The sequence below is a fragment of the Micropterus salmoides genome, unplaced genomic scaffold (genome assembly GCF_014851395.1).
Source record: "Micropterus salmoides isolate LMB-PRFRI ecotype aquatic unplaced genomic scaffold, ASM1485139v1 Ms_hic_scaffold_2, whole genome shotgun sequence".
Classification (NCBI taxonomy): Eukaryota; Metazoa; Chordata; class Actinopteri; order Centrarchiformes; family Centrarchidae; genus Micropterus; species Micropterus salmoides.
Genome location: NW_024041150.1, coordinates 41,251,932 through 41,274,505, shown reverse-complemented (window position 1 = coordinate 41,274,505; position 22,574 = coordinate 41,251,932). Strand labels below are relative to the sequence as shown.

Genomic DNA, 22,574 nt, shown 5'->3' with positions numbered 1-22,574 from the left:
CCTTGTCTTATGTCCCTTGACAATATTCACTTAAAGAGGTCGTATTATGCTCATTTTGAGGTTCAAAATCTTATTTAGGGGTTGTACCAGAACAGGTTTACATGGTTTAATTTTCAAAAAACATCATATTATTGTCATACTGCACATTGCTGCAACTCTTCTTTTTACCCTATGTGTTGAACACACTGTTGTTTTAGCTATGGAGTTATGCATCTTACCTCTACATGATCTTTTTTTGGGGGTTGCACATGCGCAGTTCCTAGTTAAGGACTACTAGCCAATCCAAAGCACAGTAGGGCGGGTTGTGAGAAGCCAGTAAACGCAGCTTCGGTTCAGCTGTTTATGTTCTCCTTACCAGCTTAGCAACATGGACTGGAGCAAGAGTTTCAGAGTGGTGAGTTATTAATCTGTAAGAAACGTTTCTTTCGTCCATAAAGTTTTAACTGAGCTCTGTCTCTACATCAGTGGTTCTCAAAGTGGGGTCCTTGAGGGGGTTCCAGCAAAAAGTGGAATACTTTATTTTTGTTATAATTCTATTCATAAGTAGACAGATTGTATGACTATTTTGGTCACGGGTTTCATATAATTTTGTAATAAAACTAAAATCCTATCAGATGGGGGGCCTTGGGACAAGATCTTGTCAAATGGGGGTCCGTGGTCTAATTTGTGTTAGTTAGTAGAAATTCCTGAAAAATTAAGCTCTTTTGAAAGTACCAATCTTTAGCATGTACTTTATAAGCACTAGTATTTGATGTTAAAACTAGTGTGATATTGTAGTTTAATGGTTAGCAGCATTTTTATGTAGATTTTTAATCTTTTAATAGCTTTAAAAAACCCGTTTCTGTTCATATCATTTGTTTTGGAAAAGGCTGCTATATTGAGCTGCTAGTGTTCTGCTTCTTGTATTGTTGTTGTGACAGAGAGGAGACAACATTGTTGTTTTTTTGCTAAACAATTTATTTCAGTTCATTTTTATGGGAGGATTTTTAATGTTTACTAACATATATATATATATATATATATATATTTGTTTTTTTCACCTGCCGTTCAGCTGAACCCTCCCTCTTTCATTTTACCCCGTGCTCCCACCCTGCTCTCGGAGTGACAACGACCTTATAAGGTAACGGCTGCAAGACCACACCCAGCCGCCCCTGCAGGTAAGGCAGGGGAGCCCCGTCTGGCAGCGAGAAGCTCATTCGCTGTAGCAGAGAGGACAAGAAGAGGAAGAGCTCCATCCTGGCCAACGATTCACCAACGCAGACTCGAGGTCCTGCCCCGAATGGCATGAAGCAGCAGGGTGTGAAGCGCTGGCCCTGGTCATCAAGAAAGCGATCTAGAGAGGCGAGAAAAGAGGGAGGTGGTGTGTTCAGGTGCCCTTTTGAAAGTTAGATGTGTCTGACTTTGTATATGTGTGTATGTGCGTGTTTTTTACCTGGGTTGAACAGGTCGGGCTTGTCCCAGTGCTGGGGGTTGTGGTGAATCGACCACATGTTGACCAAAACACGAGTCCCACGACTGACAGAGTGACCTCCAATACTAAGAGGAAGAGAGAGTGTGTAGAGGGCAGCATCTACCGATTATTTTCATTGCTAATTAATCTGTCTGTTTTATCTGTCCCAGTTAATCACACTAGGGAAAGTCCTGATGTGTCACTTTTGAATGCTAAAGGTGGATATAGGATATTTAACAGAAAAGTTTGAGTAAGGAGGTGGTTTGGCTGGACGGTGGGCCAGAAACCAGACTTTCAACCAGGAGACTGCTGTTCGTTTCCCATGTAAGACAAAAAATGTATAGTAAAGTTACATAGGTTACGTAAAGTAAAATAACGTAACATAACATTACTAAAGTTACATAAGTTAACTGATGTAACAGTTTCTTCTTCTAAACTTAAGTACTTTTGGTACCTAAACCTAACCAAATTGCAATGCTAACAACATGGTGTTTAAAATTGCTAAGTTTTGCGACCTTAACACATCCTTTCATTTTGAAAGTATAACTGAATGTTGCATATTTATTGTTGCTAACTTGACCACAGACCACTAAACTCTGGAAAACAAAGCTGAGGAGGTACCCAGGGAGTTAAAAAGCAGCACCAAGGGGTCTTGATTAAGCGTCCATATGTGACGAGTTGGGAGCCACAATGTGTTGGACAAGAACAAAACAATTAATAGATTATCAAAATAGTTGCTGATTAATTCTGTCAATTAATCGACTAATCCCAGCAGCTTTAGTATTTACATGTAGGCCTACCTGCTGTCAGTCATGGCGGTGTGTGGGATCAGCACGGGGCTGACCGGTCGGATCCTCATGCCCTCGTTGATGACACAGTCCAGGTACGGCAGCCGGCCGCGGTCCGACACACACACCGCTCGCTCGCTGCCCACATTCTCGTCCAGCTCCTTCTGCACGCGCTCCTGGACCTGGAGGGGGCGGGGCACAGAAGCCAACCACATACTGATTGTTTATGATAAAAAACTACAGGTGTGCATGGAAATCACCAAAGGTAGTCTCACAGTTATTTTCGTCTCATAATTACAGCATATAAACAGGATATAAACAAAGGATGGTTACATAAAGAATGAAACAGAGAAAGATGAAAAAGACGACATTAAATGGCATTTAATTGTCATTTTGAACCCAGAAAAGAACATGAAAATATATTTAAAAACTCATTTTGTGGTCAGTTTTATACCATACTTACATTTATTGATAGCAGTACATTTACATTACAGTTACCAGTGAAATTGCCTGACAAGATGTCAAAATAGATGCAGGATAATGAGGTTTAGAAAACAGTTTTGGCTTCAGAGAGGCTGGTCACTTTAAAACTGGTGATCCAAAACAATTGTCAGTGCTAGCATTAATAGTATTGGAAATATAACCAGCAGTAGTGTGATAACTGTACCTCCGGGTGGTGCAGCAGATAGGCCAGGATCCACAGCAGTGTAGTAGACGTCGTCTCCACTCCAGCTCCAAAAGCCTCAGCTGCTGTCATCAGGACATGGTCATCTGTTATCCTCTCATCCTCTGACCCAGATGACTTTAGACCCTGCCTGCTGTCCATCTGGCCCTTTAGCAAGGCATCCAGGAGGTCACTGGGGTCACTGTCGCTCAGCGATGCCTGGGTACGGATCACAGAAGTGGTGCAGAGTTCATCTTACTGGATTAGAGGTTTTATAAACACTAAAATGGCCATCCTTTGAATTTAGGTCAGTTTTCAATACGTGCGTAATCGCTGTGTGCCAAATGTGCTCAGTAACTCAGAAGTGTCTTCTGCCACATCACATTCTCACTCCCAACTCCTCACATTTCAAAGCTTTTTAATGCCCTGGGTATCCCTTCAGCTTCGTTTTTGGACATGTAGGGGCTCCGCAGCCATGTTACCAGCAATCAATATGCAACTTCCCGTCAAGTTAGCAAAATTAAATATGCAAAGTCCTGTTTGACTTTCAAAATAAAACTAGTAGTTAACGTTGCCATATGTCGTATTTGGTTAGGTTTAGGCAACAAACCATGGTTTGGCTTGAAATAACTTAACCCCTTAACGCCTGAATTTGTGTTTTCATTTGCTTTCAAGCTGATGTTAAATTAAGTGAAGATTGTTAATTTGTCTATAGAACATAGAAAAGATATAAATTCAGGTATGTGTAGGTATGATGCAAATTAGCAACAACAGGCATAAACGAGAAACCAGGGCTTGCAAAAGGTTCCTAGGTTCGTATCGAATATGCACCAACAGGCATCGGGGGAATCCATGTGCTATCTTGGCTTGCGGTCTGCAAGGAAGAGGTATGATGCGAATTTGCGACAATCTGCGTCAAGGGGTTAAGTCACTTAATTGATGTAAGTTAAGTGCGTATGACGATGTGCAGCGGTTGCAGTTTAGTTGGGTTTAGGCACCAAAAGTACTTGGTTATGGTTAGGAAAACATTGTCCTTTGGGTGTAGTCACAGAATCTGATAGGTCACAGATTTTGGTGTTAGACCGGCACGTATGGACGAACAGACCGCGGTGAAGTTAGTTTCAAGTTGGAAATTAGTTTTATGTTGGACATTGGATAGATGTCGAATTCCAACTTCAAACTAATTTAACTGCGGTGCAAAGTGCCGTTCCCTCCCCAAAATATTACGGTTAAGTGTGGAATTTGCGACACAATGATATAAACGATGGAACATATTAGTAAATGATAGATGTTTTTCTATCGTCAAATGATAGATATCGTCATATAAAATGTTCATTTTTAAATTTAAAAAATCATTCATGATGAATGAACCCTTTAGGTCTTACTGACCCCATGATGAACTCTCCTCTAGCGCCACCCTCAGGACAAACTACATTACCTTGTGCTCCTCCAGTTTGCGGGACAGCAGTCGGTCTCTGATGGCGATACACTCCTTCAGTTTACTGAGACATTTGTTGGGAAAGACCTGTGGGACAGAGACAGACCCTTAGTATTTGTTTGCTCTGTACTTCTGGCCTTATAAGGTCCAATGTGAGTTTTGGACATTGACAGACATTTTAGGAAAAGAAGACGTTTTGTAGATAAAGGACATGTTTCAAAACTAAGGACATTTTTGGAATTGAAAGACATTTTATGTAAATTAGGTAATTTTGGAAAAATTTAGGAAGTTTTGGGAAATTTTAGGAAGGTGAGGACATTTTTAGGAGAGTGAAGATATTTTTTGTCCGGACTATTTCAGCGTTTAGGTCAACATACCTTCATCCAGGGATAAATGTCCACCAGTCCTCCTCTGGCTATCGTCTGCACAATGCCGTCATTGTATCGGATCACCTCCTGCAGCTCAGCATCGCCATGGCAATAGGTAGCACCAAAAACAAGCGTGCACACGACATTAGTGACGGCCCTGGTCACCGCTGGAGACGGGTCAAAGCCACGCAACCCACTAGACAACAGCTCGGCACACAGACTGTCCACGGACGACAGAACTGGAGAGAAAAGTGATGAGTACAAACAGAAAAGGCATGTAGACTTTTTAAAATGATTTTCTGACATTAAATAGAAATGACTCTGGAATTTCTGTTTATTTTCACTTAGTTAAAACATAATTCACTTAGTCATTAAAATATAAACTGAAACACTTGCAACAATAAAACAGCTGATATTATGTCATGTTATGATGGTTAGAAAACCTAAACAACCATAATATTTTCTAAAATGAATTTTATATCCACACCCATCCACCAAAGGTTGTCATGTTTCCTGTTCACAGTACAAACTCTCCTTTTTATATACACATAGATCAGAAAATCCGCTACAATTTAGAGTGAAGAGAAAATGCAAATGAGCCAACCATCCGACATTTCCATTTTGGTTTTCCATTGTTTGAGCTTCGACTGGAGCTCGCGTAATGACATCATCTTGTCCTCTTTTTCTGCAATGGTTTAATGGTAGCGGCTGGCGAGTTAGCTCCACCAGCTGTTTATCTCCACCAATCAATGAGCTCAAATGGAAACTTAAGAGCAAGTCTGATCTTAATCTTGTTTGTCTTTAATGCAGTTACGTACATTGTAATTCTTTAGATTTAGCCTTTTAACCAACATTTTATTATCTCTGACATCCCTTTAACCAGTTTAAATGTTAATAATATTAAAGGTTAAGCTCTTTTTATTTGAGAATTTAGAATTTGTGCACACAAATGCATTTTCCCAATAACACTACCGCTAAACCTGCTTAAAATTAAGTATTAATGGCCTGACACAGGTTTTTACTTTTGTTTTGACTAACTGAAAATCTGCTGTTATTTGAGTGTGATGTGGTCAGGATGAGTTTCAGCACCTGTGAGAGTGGGAAAGGATGGTTTGTCCTGTGCAAGTGAAAGGTTTTATATTTCAACAGGAGACAGAAACAGCTAGAAGAAGGATGACGTGTGGAAAACAAAGGATAGAAGCATAATGGACGGAGAAGAGTACCGATGTCCTGCAGTCGGCTGGTTCCTTCTCCAAACAGAGTGAAGGAGTTGTGGACGAGGCGACGGTGCGACTTCCAGAGAGGAGAGTAGTCTGCAAACGCGATGTCTTTACCTCCTCTGGTCAACAGGTTGGTGGTCACCTGCAGAGCAAAAAGGCAAGAGGGTAACAAAAAGAGTAGTAGCACTGACAGGGAAAGCTGCCATGTTGCGCACAATATTTTTAAATGTTAATTAAAATCCAACACATTGTTTCTCTACAACCTGTTGTCATGTGATTGTTAAAGTGCCTGGACGCTGACATATGTTTACATAAACCTTTCTGAGTTTTGGTGCATATTTTAACTTTTTTTTTTTCATAAAACTGCTCTGAGAGACAATAAAGTGCTTTTTCTAAATAAAATGTAGTCTAAAGTTTCCTGAGACATGAGAAGGACTCGATGCCAACTTTTGACACATTTCGGGCAATCAAAATGTATCGAGTAACATCTATGAAATACTATTTATAAATATTTAAAATACTATTTATAAACCTTTAAAATACTATTTACGGTCAGTTAAAAAAAACTTAAGGATGGCACTACAGGAATGGTTCAGAGGTTATGAAAATCAATGAGCTTAATTCTCCTGTAAATTTAATTTCAAATTTGATTGAACTGAGGAGGTTTCCATGTTAAATAAACGGAGGCTACAACTAATGATTATTTTCAGTATTCATTTCATGTACCACTTATTTTTCTCGATTAATTAGTGTGGTCTACAAAATGTTGACAACTATCAAAAAATGTCCTTTAGAAGTTTTCAGAGTTCAAGGTGACGTCTTCAAATGTCTTGTTTTGTGCAATCAACTACTAAAAACCCTGAATATTCAATTTACTCTCAAAAGAGTAAGAAAACAGGTAATACTTCACAAAATAAGCAGACTGATCAACGTCAGGGAACAGAAATGCCTCTGTTGGTAGTATCCTCTCTTTCTCTCTCTCTCTCTCTGCGTGTCTCACCATGCTCGGTCGTCCAGCGAAGTCTCTCCCTCTCTGCAGAAGGACCTCTCTGGCGTGTTGATGGTCGTTAACCACCACGGTGTAGTGAGGGCCGAGGTGGAGAGCAAACAGAGACCCGTACCTGAAACACACACACAGCATGTCAGCTGACATTATCAGACTGACCTACAACACAAAAAAAAACTATTAATGTATTCAGATAATCTGTTGACTTATACAGCAGACAGAACTAAATAAACAGAGCCAGACTGCTTGACAAAAAATCTCCCTTTTATCAGACAAATCCACCCTTATAGTAAGTATAGTAATAATAGCAATAATAGAAGCTGTAGTAGTACTAGTTAGCAGTAGTAGTTAGTTGTAATAGTAGCAGTAGTAGTAGTAGAATTAGTAGATGTTGTAGTTAGTAGTAGCAGTAGTAGTAGTATAAGTTGTTGTAGTAGTAATAGTATTTGTAATTGTAGTAGTAGTAGTAGTAATAGAAGTAGTAGTAATAATAATTGTAGCAGTAGTAGTACTAGAAGTAGTAATGGTAGCAGCAGTAGAAGAAGTTGTAATTGTAGTAGTAGTAGTTCAGTGCACTAAAAACAACAGATTAAAGTTTTTAAAACATAGTAGAAAACATCCTTTACTGTCTGAACGATAATTTCACCTTCTAAACATTAAGGAGTTTACTATATAATAATAATAATAATAAACTTTATTTATCAAAACAGAGTACAAACTTCTTCACACAGAGAGAGGTGACATGAACATCACAGTGACGAATAAAATACGTCACAAACATTAAAATAAACAGCCGGTCCCCTTTTGATTTCAGCCTGGACCCCTCCCTGAAGATCCCAAACTACGCAAAGGCCCGTAAAGGTTTACCGGACATTAATGAGTAATACTAACAAGTAAACATTAACGATCTCAGAGAGGCTTCTCACCTGCGGGCCAGCTGGGTGAAGAGGAGGTGTGGAGGGAGGCCTCCTCCCAGCCAGGGGAGGCTGCCCAGGACGGGGAGCCACGGCAGGCAGGGGATGGAGCCCCGAGCTGGAGGATGAGACCGGTGCGTGATGAGGAACGAGACGGCCGCCGCAACAAAGAAGGCGGCGAGGAGGAAGGAGGGAGGGTGGGAGAGAGGAGAGATGAAGGAGGGAAGAGAGGAGAGGAGACGGGTGAACATGGCTGTCATGAAATGAAAATGAAGAGGGAGGCTGGAGAGCGCTGTTTTTAATCTCCCTCTCACACATGGAGAGACCTTGGAGAGGTCAGAGGTCCTGTGTGTGTGTGTGTGTGTGTTATTATTACTGGTGTGTGTGTGTGTGTGTGTGTGTGTGTGTTGTTATTACTGGTGTGTGTGTGTGTGTATGTTGTTATTACTGGTGTGTGTGTGTGTGTGTGTGTGTGTGTTGTTGTTATTACTGGTGTGTGTGTGTGTGTGTGTGCGCCCTCACCCTGACCACGTGTGTGTGCGCTTGTTAGTGTGTGTTTATCTTGGTCAACCAACCTTGATGTTATCAGGCTGCGTGTCACTGGTTCCCGCTGCGACCTTAAAGGAGAGAGAGAGAGAGAGAGAGAGAGAGAGAGAGAGGCCATGTCAGCTTTATAAACTTTAATTAACTGAAGCAACTTTACATTTAATGTTTAATAAAAACACACAATGTAGCATAGAAATAAACTCAAAATAGACCCAAAAATGTAATCAAAAATTTAAAAACCTGATCAAAATTTATCCACCAGGAGTTGAAATATGACCATTTCCGGTTTAAATACTACTTTCTGGAGTCAGCTTGGCGACTAGTACACATGCGCAGTAGATCAGTTGTTGCCCTGGTAGCGCTAATCGGTCATAAAAAGCGGGAGGCACGCGGACCCTAGCGGACCGTTGCGAACTCGCACGTGAGAGAGGACAACAAACACCGGCAGCTGCTGAGCCATTCATCGAAAACGTTATCTTTAAAACTTCATACAACAAGAACCAAACAAAAGCAAAATAGGTTAGAAAGGTGAGTGAACATGTTTAGCTCAGCATCAGCCATCTCACGTTAGCTTGATTCTTGCTTTAGCTACGACCTACGGGCTACTTTATGCTAATTATGCTAATTTCCCAACATGTGCAAGTTAGCAGTTTCACAATGCTGGAGACCCGTACTATACATTTCTAGGTTAAAACTTTGGGGTACTCAACATTTCCACGTTCACAATCGTGCTCTATAGGTTGGCAAATAGACTATAACGTAAATCATTATCTGTTTATACAGCAGCCTCGTTTTATTGGAGCCCACTAACTACATCACAGTGAATCAGTCTTAGGAATCAATCAAACTTTTAAGGAGTTAATATAACCAGCAGCGCTTGTAGAAGCAGCAGCTCCTTCAAACTTTACTACACTTTTGTTTGTTTCATCTGATTTTTTTCCTGCTTTATTGCTGAAACACTGACATAAATACAGTCATTGGAAAATGAAGACGGGGTTTTTGGATTAAACAGCAGCGCACCACGATTCACCCGACCACGGCGAGTGAGGTGATGGCTCAGAGGAGAGGAAAGAGAGCCATATTGGTCCAGCTTTGACTTAATTCTGCTTCTTAACAACATATCTTTAGACAGAGTCCATGTTCAAAATGAGAATAGGTGGACTTTGTGTTTGACATCGATGATGCTTGGCGCTCAAACGCAGTCAAGATGGACTCTGTTTCCCAAACGTCAGACTGTTTATTGTGAATATGAAGCTTTCTGATGATGTTTACAATCGCCCCAGAAACAAATTACAAAAATACACAGCAGAATGTTCTGGGTGCATATGTGTATGTATAACGCCTTTGAATATAAATAACTGTTTATAGCTTCTTGTTTTGTTTTATTTTATTTATTTACGTTTTAATACGCATTTAATTATTTGTTACGTGTGTCTGTGTGTGTAGCATGAAGGGACTACAAGTTCTAGTTTCGTTATACAACCTTGTGTTGTGAGAAACAACCTTGAAACTTTAAACCTCGTGGTTGGACCTACCTGAAGTTTCTGCTGTTCTTATTTTATGTACTGAATACTTTGCTAGCGTCTTTGATCAACCAAATCTACCCAACAGCGGCATCTCACCACCACCGTCAGACTAGTTAAGCTCAAGCTTTAATTTTCTGGTCTCCGACACTAACGGTAGGTGTCGTTTTTAATGAGATATAAAAGCATAAAAACTGAAAAAAAGAAAACATTCAACATGCTGCTGCATCTCGTAAATACAATCTCATGGCATCAGTGTGTTTCCAGGAGTTCTGCTGCACATGTTTTAAAGGTTGCGTAAAAGCCCTTAGTGCCTCCAGAGGGAGCTACACCAACTGCAGGGCTTTTCAAAGTCTGAGAGTGTGGGCCTCCCCTCAGACAAAGCTTGGGAAAAGGCATCCCCTCATTGATCCCATTGACTTCAGACCTCAGCAAATACATAAAGAAAGATCTGTCCTAAGGCATTTATTAGTTTATGACTGATAAAATGGGGGAAAAGCTACTGTATTTTTTAACTCTTTCAACAGGTATGCTATTCTATGTGACCTCCTTTTGACAACTAATGTAATACTTTTTCACTTCCATTCAGACTCCCCTGAAACTGCTTGGGCCCCCCTGGTGAGGCCCCCCTGGTGAGGCCCTCCTCTGACTTACTGTTAGCGTTCAAAAAATGACGCGAAAGGGCTCGCCAGCGTGTTACAAACTGACGCCAAGTGGTCTTGACCATGCTTGTGACGACTTTGGAGTGAGAGAACGGGTTGACATAATACACCCCAATCTCTGACCAAACTGTCAGAGGGAGAGCTGCATTGTGGGTGATGTAGGCAGCAGGTGTTGACAAGGAAGAAAAATGCGTCTAATAAAAGAGAGAGTTTCCCTCTGGCTTTTTTCTGGCTCTGCTGCATCGCACTCGATGCAGCAGAGCCAGAAAATGTTATCAGAGCTAAATCTCTTTTTAACGACTGGCAGATTATCTAACAGATATATTTATAAAGTGTGAGTCGGTGGCTGCAGATGACAGAAACCGAAGGCCAGAGAGTTTCTGACGCCACGACACATTAATGCGGCTCTGTCAGAGTGTGTGTTATTTGTAACAGGTGGAGGGAACAGAAGGTGGCACAGCGCCATGGCAACAGCCTCTCTTACCTCGCCCACACACACTCACTCTCTTCCATCATCTTTGCTGCTTCATATAGTCCCTTCGCACGTTCATGCGAGGGGGGTTTCTGTCGTCTGCGTCGTCCAGCCATCACGGTCGACTGGTGACTGTTCAAATATCAGGCCGATCGGTCACATCGTTGTTTTTGTCAGTGCGAACACGTAAGCAGCATCTAAACGAGGATCATCAGCAGGCGGAGGTTTCAATAATGCAAATATGTACAGCAGCACCCTAAATATCAATATGCAACAGTCAGTGCTGAAATGCTGAAAGCTGCAGTTTCTCTGTTGTCCACTAGATGCTGCTCAAGAACGCTCTGACTATTGATGTAAATAGAAAAAACTTTTCTTTGTAGAGCTAAATATTAAATGTTTTGTGCAAAATAACTTTGTCTTTTTAGTGGTTATTAACTTTCTCCTGGTGTATCTTGAATCTGAAATATATTAAAATATTTATTGACTAATAACCTTTAAAAAAAAGTGATGTTTTTGTGTGCCTCTAAGGATGGCAACGTCAGCTGGTCCACTACTTTGTTTCAGACTGAAACATCTCAACAACCATCAGATAAAATGTGATGAAATGTAGTTCAGACATCCATGTTCCTCTCAGGATGATCTGTAATAACTTTGTTGATCCTCTGACTTTTCCTCTGCCATCAGCAGCTCAACATTTTAATTTAGTTTATAAATACCTGCAAAACTAATTACATTCCCATCAGCCTCAGCTGTACTTCGTGTTTTATGCTAATTAGCTATAGCATGCTAACACTTTAAATTGAGACAGTGAACGTTTTACCCTCTGAACATCAACATGTTAGGACTGCAACGTGTTAGCATGCTGACGTTAGCATTTAGCTCAAAGCAACGCTGTGTTGAAATATAGCCTCACTGCTAGCATGGCTGTTGACGTTTGTTAATCTTTATCTACAGTGATAACACCAAATAAAAACAAACACAGCCTCAATATTTCATATTTAAACCAAAACAATTTAATAAAAAAACCTTTATTCTCAATATTGAGAAATTGTTATTAGGCGCAAACTAGTGTTGTGGTACTTGAGACTGGTCCTGGTCTTGAGACCGGTCTTAAGACCACTTTTTGATGATCTTTGTCTCGGCCTCGGACATTGTAGACTGGGGATTTTATTCCAAGACCATAACTTTGGGAGTATCAATGAATTGCTTTTGCATTGTCAGATTTATTTGTTAACATCTTTGGATGTAAAACGTATTGCTTCAAATGCAACCAATAACACTAATTAAAAATGTGTTGTTACCATTAACGGCCGTCACCCTTCCCCGCGATAATAAGCACGGAAAAGGAGTGTTGAATACAGATGCTTACGTTGATTTCAGCTCTTAGTGTTTGTATGTGGGTGTTTTTATGGGAATGTGGATCTTTCAGATCAATTAGAGAAGTACCTCTGATGTCGTTCCACGTTTTGTTGTGTGTCATGTGTGGAACCGGTCTTGGTCTCGACTTGGTCTCAGCCCCTTAAAGTCTTGATCTTGTCTCGGTCACGATAAACTTTGGTCTTGGTCTTGACTTGGTCTTGGTTTGGGCGCTCTTGACTGCACAAACTTTGTAGAAGTGGACATAAATGAACCATAGGCCATTATATACTACTACAACAAAACATTTTAGGCTATATTGTTTTTTCCAACCCTTTTTAGAGGTCATTATTTTCCTATTTCAAAGAATGAATTATAATATTCTATCATTAGATTATTTTTCCTCATGAATTTATGTAAAAGCAGCATTTTACTACTGTAGTTGTTGAGCTGGAGCTCATTTTGAACTATTTTGTACCAGACTGCAGCTGATGATTCTTTTCATTATGGATTTATCCGCTGATAATTGCCTCCATTAATCAGTTGATTGTTTGAGTCCAACCAACAGTCCAAATCTTAACTTTATTAACAAAAGTTACAATTATTACTATTATTAACACAAAAAGCAGAACACATGTGAGAAGCTGAAACCATCACATGTTTTGACAGGGTTTGTCAATCGACTAATAATTTTACTATTTAACTAAAGCTGTCAGATAAATGTAGAAGAAATTTTTTTTTACTGAAGTAGCCTAAATATACTTAGTCACATTCCACCAGGTGTCAGCGCGGGATGTTTACAGTAAAACTCTTTGAGCTAGTCCGCAATTACCTGCATCATTAAGATGATCATAACCTGCTCCAGTGTCGCTATGTTTGGTTTGTTTACGATGTGCAAATTCAGAGGGTGTCAAGGAAGATGATCTGGTGTCGGCGAGGGATGATCCGGCTCTGATGTGCCCCCTAGTGGATTCACGTTTAATCCTCCAGGTGCACGCAAAGTACGCAGGCAAGTATTTGAACAATGCTGTTTGTCTACTCCTACGCATTGTTAAAGAGCAAGTATGTCGGGGGCTAAACTGATGAACTAAAACCACATGTTGACTCAACATCGTGGCTGTTTTGTCATGTTCACAGGGAGAGAACGGAAGACTTGGACGAGAAGAAACTGTGTTAGGAATTTAAAATTAGGCTACTGATCGGTGCTGCACATAGGTTTTTATTTGTTTGTTTGTTGTTGTTTTCTGAGACAATGAATATTTGTTTCTTCTGTATTTACAATGCATTGCATGTTTTCTTATTGTGCCAATAAACCTTTTTCAAAACAATGTCATTTCTTAGTTAACATTTCCTGCTGAAAGCTATTTTTCAGAACATTTTTAACACATTATGCTTTTAAAAAGCGATGAGGACAAAATCGGTCATGTCCTCAGTGTAAAGGACGCTCATTTCACCAGTGAGAGACTTAATGATCCTTAATGTGAAAACAGCGCTGCTGCTGCTGCTGCTGCTGCTGAGGAGTCACGCTGATCGTTCACGTCAGCTTCACGTAAAAAGCAACAAATAATAATTAAAATTAGAAGAAGCCTCTGAATCTGCACCCGTCTCCATGGCGACAACATTACAGCAGCTGAGCGTTGATGTGCGCGTGCAGGAATGTCACATGTGGGGCAGTAATATATAATAATCTCTCTCTCTCTCTCTCCCTGTTTTCTCTCTATGTCTCTCGACCCCTCTGCAGCACTGCAGCGCTGTCCGCGGTGCTGAAACCGGCGACGACAGGCTGACGGTGCGACACTGGAAAAGACTGTCGGTATTTACAGCAAAACACATCAGTCTCTTTGCAAAATGCCCCCTGATTATAAATAACCCCTCTGCCTATCATGTCCCCAGTGATATTCCAGCATTTGTGTTCGTTTATGAGCATAAAATGGTGACTTAAAGACATGGCCGCCAAACAAAAACAGCATTTTGCACCCTTCATGAAACTTTGCTGCTGAATAAATGTGCCATTTTGTCTTTCTGACAGCTTCTATAACCTCAAGGAACTGAACCAAATCTGAAACAGGCGAAGAGGCAAATACATATATATTTGTTAAGATGAAATGCTGCGTCAATTGTGACATGTGAGTGAATGAAAACCGCAGATATTTGGCCTGATTTCAGCCTTTCAGACAGGCTCCACATATCAAATGCTTTTTGGGTTTAAATGATATACCTGTGAGGCAGAGCTCAGGGCAGAGTTGTTCCTAAACAACACCACATATTATCTGTCTCTTATAATATCTACTATAATAGTAGGGCCTACATCTTCTCCCGGTCCTCCACGCTCTGCTGCATCCCTGCACTCGTCCATACATCCACCTGGTTGTATAATCCCTACTTGTCGCTCCGCTGCCGCAGTGGAGGAAACCCCTCGCTCCTCTCGCGGCTACGTCGCTCTCCCGCCTGTCCTTTTATGGTATGGGGATACCCGCCGTCACAACCGGAAGCTGCCCATGTTTGGGCAGCTGAGAAGCGCTCGGCGGGGGGAATCCCTCGCGCCGGTGCCGACCAATAAGGCCGGGACGGGAGTTACCTAGGAGACGGAGAGTATAAAACGGGCACCGAGCAGAGGGAGCCCAGCATCTTCAGCATCACCGAGCGGACTAACGGAACACACCGACAGCTCCGGTAACGGATTAATATCAGGATTTTTAAGGTCTCGAGGGAATCCCTGACACCGACCGAGCAACTTTAACCACTTTATCCTCCTGACACCGTTTGGACGCGGCTTAACTGCGGCTTTTACGCACACATTTAACCACCACCCGCAACAGTTCACGCAATGCTTCTGGAGCGCGACGACAGCTTCATGTCGGAGTTTGAGGACGCGTGCAGCGCCTGGGTGGACAGTGTGGGCTCGAGCCCCAGCGACGGAGCCGAATCTGACGTGGGATCACCTTTCTGTCAAGGTGTGTGTGTTAAAGTTATGTGTCAAATACTTTGCGTATTCATCTGTTGCATAATGACTTGCAGACCAGATGTGAGCTTTATTAACCAGATCTGCATGATCCCAAAACTGTAATAATAATAATAATAATAATAAATAATAATATTAATAGCCTAATAATGCATCATGTTGCAGCTGCTTGCAGGTGTTTGCACGCTGCATCTTCACGTCTTATTGATTTGTGACTGTGTAGGCAGCTGATCTGCCCACTGATGAGATATTATGCAATGACAATAACCCCCCCTCCCTCCCTCTCTCTCTCCTCAGTTTTCTCTCCGGGAACTGACGCCTCTGACTCAGATTTCTTCTCCGACTTCAGCGACTGCTCCTCGGACACGCTCTCTCCCTCTCTCGGCTACACCGCCAGCTTCTTCACCGAGCCGGAGTCGGTGCCAGCGGCGGCGGCGGCGGGGCTAAGCAGCACCGCGGACGCGATCCTCAACATGATTACAGAGATCGTTGGGATCTGCACCGAGATGGAACAGCAGGGCGACACCGGCTCTCTCCGCGAGTCCAGCCCCTCCTCTGCGGCGCCCTCCCCGGCCACAGCCTCCCTCTCGCCCCCGCTCTTCGCTCCTTCTCCCTGCTTGGCTCCCAGCTCTGACTTGAGCATCCCTCCCCCGGAGGCAGCCCAGCAGCTGCCCGCCGCCTCGGTTTCACACCCAGTGGTGGTTAAGAGCGAGTTTGCGACCTCCAGCTGCGGCAGCGGGTGTGGACATTCTTCAATGACCGGGAATGATGCTTTATACCCGGCCAGCGCAGACTCTCTCCTCCCGCTGTCGGCTCTGGAGCAACAGGTGGATGTGGCTGAGTTCATCGACTCTCTGCTGAGCTCCGAGCCCGGGCAGGGCGAGCTGAAGCCCGGCTGTGAGGTGAAGCAGGAGCCGCTTGGGCTGGAGGACTGGCTAAAGAGCTTAGTTGCTGCACCGGTTACCGGGGGAGACTCCGGCAGCTACGTCATCAGCAGACCGGTCAAGACGGAGCTCGTGCAAAGCGGGAGCAACCTGCACTTCTCCCCCACCCCCCTCCCCTCCACCCTGGACGCTCATCTCCTCTCCTCCCTACTGCAGGGCGCGTTCCCGATAGTCAACATCAGCAGTGGGCACGCGACAGGAACCCCCAAACTGTCACGCGGGGGCAGAAGAGCTCCCGCCAAGAACGGCCTTAAAGCGAAACCCTTCCCGTGCTCCGTGCAGGGGTGCGAGCGCCGCTTCTCGCGCTCGGACGAGCTGAACAGGCACGTGCGCATCCACACAGGACAGAAACCCTTCCAGTGCACCATTTGCGCGCGCAGCTTCAGTCGCAGCGACCACCTGACCACGCACACGCGCACACACACCGGGGAAAAGCCCTTCTCATGCGACGTGTGCGGCAAGCGCTTTGCGCGCAGCGACGAGAGGAAGAGGCACGGGCGCGTGCACGTCAAGCAGCAACTGCGCGCGCAGATGATGGCCGCCTACTCCCTGGCTCTGAACGCGCCTGGCGTCTAAACAGCAGCGATTAGTGGGCCGCTGAGGCTGCTGTGGAGAGAAGTTATAAAACCATCAACCGGAAAGCGTCAGAGAGACGTTTCCATATGACGTCACACTTAAGGCGATTTTACCTGAGGCCACGAGGCCGGGAAAAAAAAGGTGTTCAGAGGACTTTAAAGTCCGGACCCCGGCTCCTCTCATATCGCATGTGTGAGACTACGGTGCATTGGATTGTGGGAGCTGATGGAGGGGGACTCGGAGCATGGAGTTAAAGACTTTGGCTTCCTGACGGTGTTCAGGTGTGACCCCGGACCCGCGGGTGCACCTGACCATCGGTGCTTGTTGCTTGTGACTCTGAACGTGTCTGATGACAGTCTGTGGACGGAGCGGAGGAGAGTGTTGCTTGTAAAATATTGATTTCAGACTTTTTATCTGCATGAGGACGCAAACAGTGAGCAAACTGTGAATGTTGACGTCAGAATGTCGTGATTCTGTTTTGACTCAAATATTTTTATGTCAACCCGCTTTATATTTGACATCACCGAGTTATATGTTTGTACTATATCTCTATTTTTCTAGTGTTTGTCTACCTGCATATTTGAAGACGCCAGATTTCTATGGCGGATAAATGTGTGATGATGTCACTTTTCTATGAAACGATTGTAAACGGTCCACGAGGACACCGAATGAACTTTATTATATAATCTTCATTCTGACATTTCAATGCAGGTCTCACTGCACTGATGCATTGTGGGATACGTGTCCTGGTGTCTGTACTGTAAAACACTCAGTGTGAGCTGAGCTCGGAGTAGCACACATGGCTGTGCAGGTTAATGTGCCCTCGTTCTGCATGGAGGCTGCTGTCAGTAAACAAATAAACAAACAAACAAACAGCAACAAGGAGTCCAGTCTGTTTCCTCAGCTTCATCTTCATCATCATCATCATCATCATCATCACTATAATCTTCCTCAGCATCTTCACCACTATAATCTTACTGAACATCTTCATCATTAGGCTACAGTCTTCCTCATCATCATCACTATAATCTTCCTCACATCATCATCATCATCACTATAATCTTACTGAACATCTTCTTCATTAGGCTACAGTCTTCCTCATCATCATCACTATAATCTTCCTCACATCATCATCATCATCATCATCACTATAATCTTACTGAACATCTTCTTCATTAGGCTACAGTCTTCCTCATCATCATCACTATAATCTTCCTCACATCATCATCATCATCATCATCATCATCACTATAATCTTCCTCACATCATCATCATCATCATCATCATCACTATAATCTTCCTCAGCATCTTCACCACTATAATCTTACTGAACATCTTCATCATCACTATAAACAGCATCATCATCATCATTATAATCTTCTACAGCATCTTCATCATCACTATAATCTTATTGAACATCATCATCATCGTCGTCATCATCACTATAATCTTCCTCATCATCTTCATCATCGCTATAATATTATTGAAAATCATCATCATCACTATAAACAGATAAATAACAAGATTATAGTGATGATGAAGATGCTTCTACAGCATCTTCATCATCACTATAATCTTCCTCAGCATCTTCATCATCACTATAATCTTCCTCACATCATCATCATCACTATAATCTTACTGAACATCTTCTTCATTAGGCTACAGTCTTCCTCATCATCATCACTATAATCTTCCTCACATCATCATCATCATCACTATAATCTTCCTCACATCATCATCATCATCATCATCACTATAATCTTCCTCACATCATCATCATCATCATCATCATCATCACTATAATCTTCCTCACATCATCATCATCATCATCACTATAATCTTCCTCACATCATCATCATCATCATCACTATAATCTTACTGAACATCATCCTTATCATTAGGCTACAGTCTTCCTCATCATCATCATCATCATCATCACTATAATCTTCCTCACATCATCATCGTCATCATCACTATAATCTTCCTCACATCATCATCATCATCACTATAATCTTACTGAACATCATCCTTATCATTAGGCTACAGTCTTCCTCATCATCATCATCATCATCATCACTATAATCTTCCTCACATCATCATCATCATCATCACTATAATCTTCCTCACATCATCATCATCATCATCACTATAATCTTACTGAACATCATCCTTATCATTAGGCTACAGTCTTCCTCCTCATCATCATCATCATCATCATCACAAACACTTGGCATCTGTCATCGTTTTATAAACAAAACCATTACTTGATTGATCAGCACAATAATCTGCAGATTAACCTGTGATGAAAACAATCATCAGTCGCCGCCACAGGTTTCTGTTCAGCTATTTCCTCGTCCACTCACCAACAGGCTGCTGTTGCCAGGCAACCAATGGTGCCATTAGTTCGGGGTCACTTTGTCCAGTTTTAAGAACTGTGGCGGTTGTGTTGCTATGGTAACAGCAGGCCAAAGTGAAGACGCACAAGAGTCATCAGGAAGTGTTCCTCTGGTGTTATTATTCGTGCAGACCAACAACATGTCAGTCCGTCCTTCAACACCGCCTGACTTCCTGTCTGTGGCTCCGAGCCCATTAGTTCCTCCTGAAGATGTAAATTATAGTGAACTAATTTACTAAAACAGCTGCTCATTGTAGTTTTGAGGAAATAGTGCATTTGTTGGGGACTATTTTCAGTGGCGGATGAATCCACTTGTGGGGCTCTGGTGAGTATTTGTGGCAGCAGGACGGTGTAGCCTGTGTGTGAGTTCATGGTGATGAAGGAACATGTGACCCAGTGCAGCAATGAGGCTCACTCGTGTGTTTTAATGGAGCTCCATGGCTCTAAAGAAGGAGAGACATCAGGCTGTGACACACACAAGACTTAGATACATTCACTGCTGACAGTCTGAACATGAGACTTTGACCATTCTCCTACTGTGATGATGATCCTAACTGTACTGAAGTCTCTGTATTTACACATATTAAACTGATACAACACTTCAAAGCAACACACATGAACAAACACAAGTTTGTCTTACTATCCCCATGGGGACATCTCATTGGCATAATGTATTCCCTGACCCCTTTTACCTTTAATCCCCTAACCCCAAACCTTAACCCAACTCTACCCCTAACGCTAAAATCAAGTCTTAACCCTCAACCCTTTTGTTTTCAGTACGAAGCTGGTCGGTCCCACAATATAGCAAATCCTGGTTTTTGGACCCCACGAATACAGTCAAACAAAAAAAAACACACAGTTTACAAACAACTTTGTTTTACTCTCTAGGCTCCTGGTGACCTCCAGTGGTCATCAGTGAGCACTGCGAACAATGCCGACCAGAGCAGTGGTGGAAAGGACATTTACTCAAGCACTGTACACTGTGCAAGTACAATTTTGAGGTACTTTACCTGAATATTTCCATTTTATGCAACTTTATACACCTCATTTCAGATATTTTACAGCTTTAGTTACTTTTAATCCCCTTCCTGTCCAGTGAAAGTATCTCCAGATGTTTGTGATAAACTGAAGGATGAAGTTCCCTAATATGTGTTGAGAAAATCCTCCTCCTTCTTCGGCTAAATAAATCATTTAAGTTGGATCCACAGCATCGTCACAAAGCTGAAAACAGTACTGACCTTTTAGAGATGCATAGTTCTCACAGGACAGTCACACTACAAACATATGATGATCTTATAGACCATGATGCATTGCTGCAGATGAAGCTAACCAACAGGATATTAAGGAGACAAAATGAGCTCAAACTTTAAACATCTACAGCAGTAAAATGCAACAAACACATTAATGCAGCAGGAATATGAATCCAGAAACATCAGATACAATAGAGAAACACTGACAGGGACATTTTACTGCACTATGAGTACTTTTACTTTGATACTTTAAGTGCATTTTGCTGAAAATACTTTTACTTAAGTGCGATTTTGAATGCAGGGCTATTTTCACAGTGTGGTATCAATACTTTTAATTAACACAGAGGTTAATTATTAAGTAAACATCCCACCATGCTTTTGGTCACGTGTGTAAGGTTTGGTTTAATCTAATCATCTTTTCATATTATTATTATTATTATTATTATTAAGCAACATCACGTCTGTATAAAACACAGGAATTAATCCAAGCAGGAGTAACATGTGAAATATATTACAAAAAAACGCAATAAGATAGTACAAGAACACAAAACATACTGCGACCTGCAGTTTTTACACTTTTGTTTCTTAGACATTTAAAATGTAGTTTTACGCAATCTTCACATGTAGAATTGAATTTAACTCCAATCTCAACATTATTACGTAAATATTCTTGTGATTATTCATCAGGAATTACATTTAGAAAATATTACACAACAACAAATTAAATCTCATACCTTGAAAACTCAGTCACATGTAAAGCACGAATAAGAGAAATCATCCAGAGGAAATGTTTATCATAAAAAAAGGAGAATGAAATAAAATAAAAAAGTGGGAAACCATCAACAGATATTAGAGGCTATTAATCAATTCTGTTTGCTCCAACTGAAAGCAAAAAGAAAAATCCATTTCGGCATTAATGTGTTCATCACTGATGATGAAAGGTGAAGCTCATATAAACTTCATGTAGCCATCGTCTGGGCAGCTGCTGAACCCAGAGATCAATAAAGTCTCATCCTAATCTAAAACATCATTATCTCAATTTGAAAGTCTTTGAATAAATGTAATGCAAAATCTCTCTGCAGCAGTGTAACATAATTGTGATTGGCCCAGGTGCAAAAAGCACATTTGGTGTACACACGAGCGTACACACCATAGACAGCCTAAGTCCCTCCCCTTCCTGCGGCCCACCATGGGACCTCGGAAAAAATATGTACGGTAATCAACTGCAAGAGACAACAAATTTTTTGATCCTGTTTGAATTGTGCCCTGAATTGCACATATGATGTTTGTCAATTTAAAATATATATTTAAAACTCAAGAAAGTCGCAGTATGTGACTTTTAGGTTTGTGGTTCTCTCAATGACTGAAGCTAACGTCAAAGAATTTACATGTTGTAGAGAACGTGAACACGGGGAGAACATGCAAACTCCACACAGAAAGGTCTGGGCAACCGGGGGTTGAACCCACAACCTTCTTGCGACAGTGCTAACCACTGCACCACCGTGCCGCCCCAGCAGCCAAAGTGCCAAATCCAAATCTTAGAGCCTCGGCTCAAACCCGCTGTCTGTCACCATCAAACTGCTTTAACCAGCCAGCTAATCAACAGGCAGTAGCTGACACAGTGTGCCAATAACCACAGAACAAATTGTGATCAAGAAAAGCAGCTTATTGTGTCTGCACAGTGTGAATGAATGGATGATCTGATCACGAGGGCCCTTGTAATCAGTTGGGCCCCGGTGCTTATGCCCCTGTTTCCCTCTGAGATGAAGTGGAAGCATAAAGTAGCAGAAAATGGATGTATTCATGTAAAGTCATGTTTTGTGTATTTGCTTGTGTTTTGTGCATTTTCTTGTGTTTTGTGTATTTGCTTTTGTTCTGTGTATTTGCTTTTGTTCTGTGTATTTGCTTCTGTTTTGGGTATTTGCTTGTGTTTTGTGTATTTGCTTGTGTTTTGTGTATTTGCTTGTGTTTTGTGTATTTGCTTGTGTTTTGGGTATTTGCTTGTGTTTTGTGCATTTGCTTGTGTTTTGTGTATTTGCT

General features: G+C 41.9%; 2 protein-coding genes across 2 annotated transcripts; one reads left to right on the top strand and one right to left on the bottom strand.

The window, feature by feature from the left end:
- Nucleotides 1-939: 939 nt before the first annotated feature.
- Nucleotides 940-8,099, bottom strand: LOC119912282 (steroid 17-alpha-hydroxylase/17,20 lyase). Its single transcript, XM_038731415.1, has 9 exons — nucleotides 7,861-8,099; nucleotides 6,929-7,049; nucleotides 5,932-6,070; nucleotides 4,718-4,947; nucleotides 4,341-4,427; nucleotides 2,906-3,121; nucleotides 2,251-2,420; nucleotides 1,433-1,536; nucleotides 940-1,333 (listed from the first exon to the last, which is right to left on the bottom strand). The coding sequence occupies exons 1-9, from the start codon at nucleotides 8,097-8,099 to the stop codon at nucleotides 1,068-1,070; spliced, it is 1,572 nt and encodes a 523-aa protein (XP_038587343.1). The 3' UTR covers nucleotides 940-1,067.
- Nucleotides 8,100-15,043: 6,944 nt separating this feature from the next.
- On the top strand, nucleotides 15,044-17,761 carry LOC119912283 (early growth response protein 4-like). The gene is made up of 2 exons (XM_038731416.1): nucleotides 15,044-15,361; nucleotides 15,667-17,761. Exons 1-2 carry the CDS (start codon nucleotides 15,235-15,237, stop codon nucleotides 16,887-16,889), a joined length of 1,350 nt encoding a protein of 449 aa, XP_038587344.1. The 5' UTR covers nucleotides 15,044-15,234; the 3' UTR covers nucleotides 16,890-17,761.
- The last annotated feature ends 4,813 nt before the right edge of the window (nucleotides 17,762-22,574 follow it).

Excerpts from the sequence above, each read along its gene's own strand:
- LOC119912283 (XM_038731416.1), top strand. The coding sequence starts at position 15,235 with ATGCTTCTGGAGCGCGACGACAGCTTCATGTCGGAGTTTGAGGACGCG. Across the intron at positions 15,362-15,666 it reads GGGATCACCTTTCTGTCAAG|TTTTCTCTCCGGGAACTGAC; the intron begins GTGTGTGTGTTA and ends CTCTCTCCTCAG.
- LOC119912282 (XM_038731415.1), bottom strand. The coding sequence starts at position 8,099 with ATGTTCACCCGTCTCCTCTCCTCTCTTCCCTCCTTCATCTCTCCTCTC. Across the intron at positions 7,050-7,860 it reads TTCACCCAGCTGGCCCGCAG|GTACGGGTCTCTGTTTGCTC; the intron begins GTGAGAAGCCTC and ends TGTGTGTTTCAG. Across the intron at positions 4,428-4,717 it reads ACATTTATCCCTGGATGAAG|GTCTTTCCCAACAAATGTCT; the intron begins GTATGTTGACCT and ends TCTGTCCCACAG.